Source organism: Pygoscelis adeliae, unplaced genomic scaffold (genome assembly GCF_000699105.1).
Source record: "Pygoscelis adeliae isolate BGI_AS28 unplaced genomic scaffold, ASM69910v1 Scaffold49, whole genome shotgun sequence".
Lineage (NCBI taxonomy): Eukaryota > Metazoa > Chordata > Aves > Sphenisciformes > Spheniscidae > Pygoscelis > Pygoscelis adeliae.
Window position 1 is genome coordinate 427,352 of NW_008825545.1, and position 4,997 is coordinate 432,348.

At 39.9% G+C, this 4,997-nt stretch overlaps 1 protein-coding gene across 1 annotated transcript in view; it reads right to left on the reverse strand.

Moving 5' to 3' along the window:
* The window catches only part of PLXNB2 (plexin B2), a 129,070-nt gene that overhangs the window by 58,899 nt on the left and 65,174 nt on the right, over window positions 1-4,997 (reverse strand). The window contains exons 11-12 of the mRNA XM_009332019.1: window positions 4,527-4,619; window positions 3,264-3,345 (exon numbers count right to left, since the gene is read on the reverse strand). Of these exons, the coding sequence (XP_009330294.1) occupies window positions 3,264-3,345; window positions 4,527-4,619 (175 nt within the window). The remainder of the gene's footprint in view (window positions 1-3,263; window positions 3,346-4,526; window positions 4,620-4,997) is intronic.

Consider the following 4,997-nt stretch of genomic DNA (forward strand, 5'->3'; position numbering starts at 1 on the left):
AAATTTTTTACGCTGAGGGTGGTGAAGCACTGGAACAGGTTGCCCGAAGAGGAGGGGGATGCCCCATCCCTGGAAACATTCAAGGTCAGGTTGGACGGGGCTCTGAGCAACCTGATCTAGTTGAAGATGTCCCTGCCCACGTCTGGGGGGTTGGACTAGATGACCTGTAAAGGTCCCTTCCAACCCAAACTATTCTATGATTTTATGAAAACAGACTGAATAGATGCCACACGTTTCTCTAGGGGAAGCGTGCAAGTTGCACAGATTATTCAGTGTGTGAGTGCTGTGCTTCCCTGGGAAAGTGAGCCAATTATCGTAAAGAAAGGAACTTCTTGCTCCCTCCTTTTCTGCTCCTTCCTTTCATCCCTGCTTCTCTCTATTTTTGGCTGCTCTTTTTTTCTGGCCACACAGCCTCACCCTCTGCCACCGAGGCTCTGGCACTTGTTGAGTCTTCTTGTAAATCAACTTAACTTACCAGAACAGCAGAAAACTATCCAGGTTTCCTCCTGTGCTCTTTCAAGAGTTAAATGCGCTCACAGATGGGAGTGGGGAGTACAAGACAGAGACTCAACATCTCCCCTTTCCAGTAGTGATAAGCTGTTTTATGTGCTCATTAAGTCTCAAGAAATGGTACCCTTCGTGACATTGGGTTTTTTCCAAAGGAGTTTCATCCTTAAAGATGCAGGAAGCAAACCGAAGTAAACAGAGGTTATCAGATGTGGGCGAGAGAGACTAGGATAAATCCCTTTGAGATTGTATATGGTAAAGGCCATCAAAAATGTCTACTTAAAGAAAGCTTTTATTCTCAGAGGAGCAGGACTCTAGGAAGGACACCAGCAAAAGCACCCTCCAGTCACTAACATCTCAGTGCACTTGATATCTTCCTAGATAACAGCAGCAGCAGTAGCTTTTTAAATCTAATTCCAAGAGGCTACCATGTCAGATTCCTACTGAAATGAAAAAGTAAAATGAGAATGCTGGTTTCCATTATTTTTCAGCAGTGCCCTTATACCCCTGCCAGGCATGAACAATATTACAGATGCCCCAAACTTGGCTACAGTCCCTCTGCCACTTGCATAAGAGCATACAACCTCATAAGGGCAGTTTTTCTCTAAATGATGCATATTTAAAAACCTTGGCATTCAGTTTCACAGCTAGTCTTTAGTAGAATAACATGTCTTTATTCTTTTCCTTACACTGAGGAGTTAATGCAATGATGAAGGCTGGTTTCAACCCTTGATTTCATGTAGCTCTACCAGCACAAACTCAGTCGAGACATCATTGGTATGTTACTGTTTGCCTTTATAAGCAGAAGAGTCAGTGCGGGCAGCAGCAAGGAAAAGTTTCCTTGTGTCTATGCTGCAAATTGCTTTCGCAGGAACCAGATTGCTTTCTTAATCCAGCACTCTGAAAGGCTGCTACTGCGCAGGGACTTGAGCAGGTAATATTGTTAAACAAATCTTCCCCTTGCCTTCTTAAACCCTGCATTTCCCACCCACGCTGCCACATGGCCACCTGATACAGCATGGGAATATGCTTACTGAATTACTTTGACCCCATCCCTCAGTAAACAATGTCAGCGCTGCAATGTCTTGATGTCCCTTACATCCAGTCGCATAAATGCAACGGAGAAAGCTACGGCCTTAAAGCATTAAACACTCCCCCTGTTCACAGATCAGCTCATTAAACGTACCAGCAGCAAGCCACTCATTAGATTCAGACTCTTATCCATCACCTTGAGATACCAGCTGTGAAATCATTGATAAAAAGGACAAAGGATAAAAGGGATATATTGGATTTCATACTGTTCAGAACCCCTGATGGCTTGAGATGTAAAAATGCTATCGTAACTTAGTATTCACTAAGTGTTATACAAAGAAAGGGTTCTTTCACTGGCAGGTTCAAAGGTGCTTCTCAGCAGCAACCATACACCCAAAGCCAATTCTTTTCAAGATGCATAAAAACCATTATACTCCGGATTTCATATGGCAAGGAAATTTAAAAGCAGGAGAGAATTTGGATTAAAAAAATCCCTTTTATAATAAAAAGAGACATTTGTTGATAATTTTTCAATTTCCCTCTTGCAAGGGTTCTATATTTCAATTTGAATGATAACATTTCTTTAATAATTTAGCTACTTCTTTTTTTCTATGTTTTTCCCAGACTGGGAAAAAAGATGTTGGGAATATTTGGTCAAAATTCTGCAGTTTTAAACACCACAGCCTTTACCATGGAAATTAAGACAGTGTGAGATTGCAATATGAGCTCCCTGTAACATTCATGCCAGGTCCTCTTTTAAGTGCTTTCAACACCGCACGCAGAGCCATAGGGAAAATCTTCTAAAAACATACTTTTATGTTGCCAAAAGAAAGGGAATAAATTTAAATATTGTATAGATGGAAAAATATGGTCTGAAGATTTAATCTGCAGGGGAAATTACTTGGGGGCAGTATTAGTTTTCCTGATGTTGACTCATCACACAAGTAACAAGTGTGTTGCCTTGCAGTTTTTGCAAGATTATGCCTCAAACTTCAGTCCAAAGAAGTGTGAGGTATGTCCCAGCTCCCAGATACTGCTCCACTGACTTTGATGGAGCTTCTTCACCTCAGCTCAGGACTAGGCTCACAGACATAATTGCTTCATTGTTGTACATTGAAAGAAATAAAAATACAGAAATAAGCAATTTATATCAGAGACCAAGTCTTTGTGCTGTAAAACTTAATATACTTTTTGTTGCCATAGAAATAAATGAATAAAGTAATCAGCTGAAAGCACACTGAATGTTTCTGTGTACTGCTGATCGCCAGCAGACATAAAGACTGTAGAACCTGTCTGAGCTGAGACCCAGCTGCAAGTTGAGATTTCAGGTGAAGTCCATAAGAGTGGCAGTGAGAAGGATCCCCTTTCTGCTGTTGGAGGGGGCAAGTTCATTGGGGAAGGGGAAATGGCTACTGAAAAAACATAAATCAAACTACTTAAGTACGTCTGAACTGTGAAGCTTCACTATTAAGATTGCCCTTCAGAGCAAAAGCAAACTTGAAAATAATGGTAGCATATTTAAAACAGCCTTTAATACAGACAACACTGATGTTTAATTCATGAGTTTAGTATTAACGACTTTTGATCTGTCAGATTTAATTGTTTCACCCAAACCAGTAAAACCTACAAAGGTAACTTTCTTAGTCACATGACTCCAAATTATGAAGGAATAGATTTCTGTTTACTGTAATTAACCTCCCTTTAATCCCGTATTTCATACTTACCCATCAGTTTGCTGTCAATCTTGACCTTATCTGTTCTTATGGATAAGTTAAGTCGTAGGGTTTCATTTGCACTATAGGAGAACTGGAAAAGATGACACAATAGAGATCTTTATACCTTCATTTGGCAAGGTAAATTTCATGCGTTTTCTATGATTCTCAATCAGAGCTGTGAAGGTTTTAGAAACTATCCCAAACCTTACGGTCTTTTTTTTCATCTTGGCCAAATACATTTACAGAAAAATGTTTTAATGAACCTAATCCTTCACAATCAGAATTTTCAAGTATCAAGGGACAGCAATATCTGAATACCCGCTTTTCATTAATTTAATTTACATTTGGTTATAAGTATCCAAGTAGCAAAGCTACTGTTCAGATTCAGTAAGTATAGCTGCTGACCCTGCTGAGTTCTCCCTTCCCACACCATCTGGCCCCATTACTTCTGTGGACACGGCAGACTCGCACCACATAGAGGGGAAATCTCTTGCATCTTTTGCAGTGCAACCCCCTCGTTATAGCCAAAGCACAAGGTTCGCATGCTCCAAGACATGAGCTTCTGCTCAGGTTGAAAGACAGCAGCAATAACAACCAGTGGGAAAGAAAAAGAACAAAGAAAAATACAATGACTCTATAAAGCAAATGCTTTGTGCTAGGCTCAAATGCTGCATAAATGCTAATTAGTTCTCAAAACTACTCTGTTAGTAAGCTTATAAGACATAAAGGTTAAAGTCAGCATAACATTTATGAATCCAATTTTGAGCTTGGTAAATAGACTGGTTTTTTGAATATTATTTCCTTTCCCTGTAAAATAAACCAGAGTGAAAGAAGCATAGCTAGTAAATAGCCAAACAACAGCATACTGTTACCATTCCCATTTTTACAGATGTAAAATAGGAAAGATAATGAATTGGAGAATGAGAGCTCTGAAATTCTCATCTTTTAGCCCCACTGATTTCACCAGGTTGCATAAAAAGTGAAGAATAAAAGAGGAATGGTCCTGAATTCCTCCAGGGACAGTTCAGTGAATCTATGGATTGCATAGATAGAGAAATTAAGGAGAAAGATCGAGGGCTTTGAGGGGAGATCCCAGGAGCTCTGAGCCAAAGCTGCTGCCTTTGACTGCTACTACTAAAGGAGAATCTCCATCAGAGGTGACTTCCTTCTCTGAGGGAAACCAATATTACCCCTATATTTCTGGACACATGTGGACACTGGAACTATAAGAACTGAATATATTTGGTAGGTGAATCATATTTTTGCATTTACCTCTTTACTCATGAATGAAAATTTTCCTTCATCTGATTCATCAACGGGAGCTTCGAATTCAAATTGGCTGTTTCCAACCACAAATTTTTTATCCTATGGAAGAGAAAAGTTCAGCTTAAAATTTGTACAGCATCACCAAGCATAATAAAATACCACCAGGCAATATCTTGTTCAGCACTGGAAGTAATAAGACCAAATGGAGAAAGCTAACCAGTTAAAGTCATCTCCTGAAAACAAAGCTAGTGAAACACTGAGCCAGCGCAATCTGCTGCTTTGCTGCACCCTTCCAACATTCGTTAAAGGTGGAAGCACTAGAGCAGTACAAATAAAGCAAGAACATATCTAGCACTCTATTTGAGGGAACAATAAGAGAAAGGCAAGAGATGAGAATACTGGATGGCTTCACACATCAGATGTGTTATTAACAGAGCTGTGTGAGTTCTGCCCTTTAAGGTTTTCTCTGTAGGGACC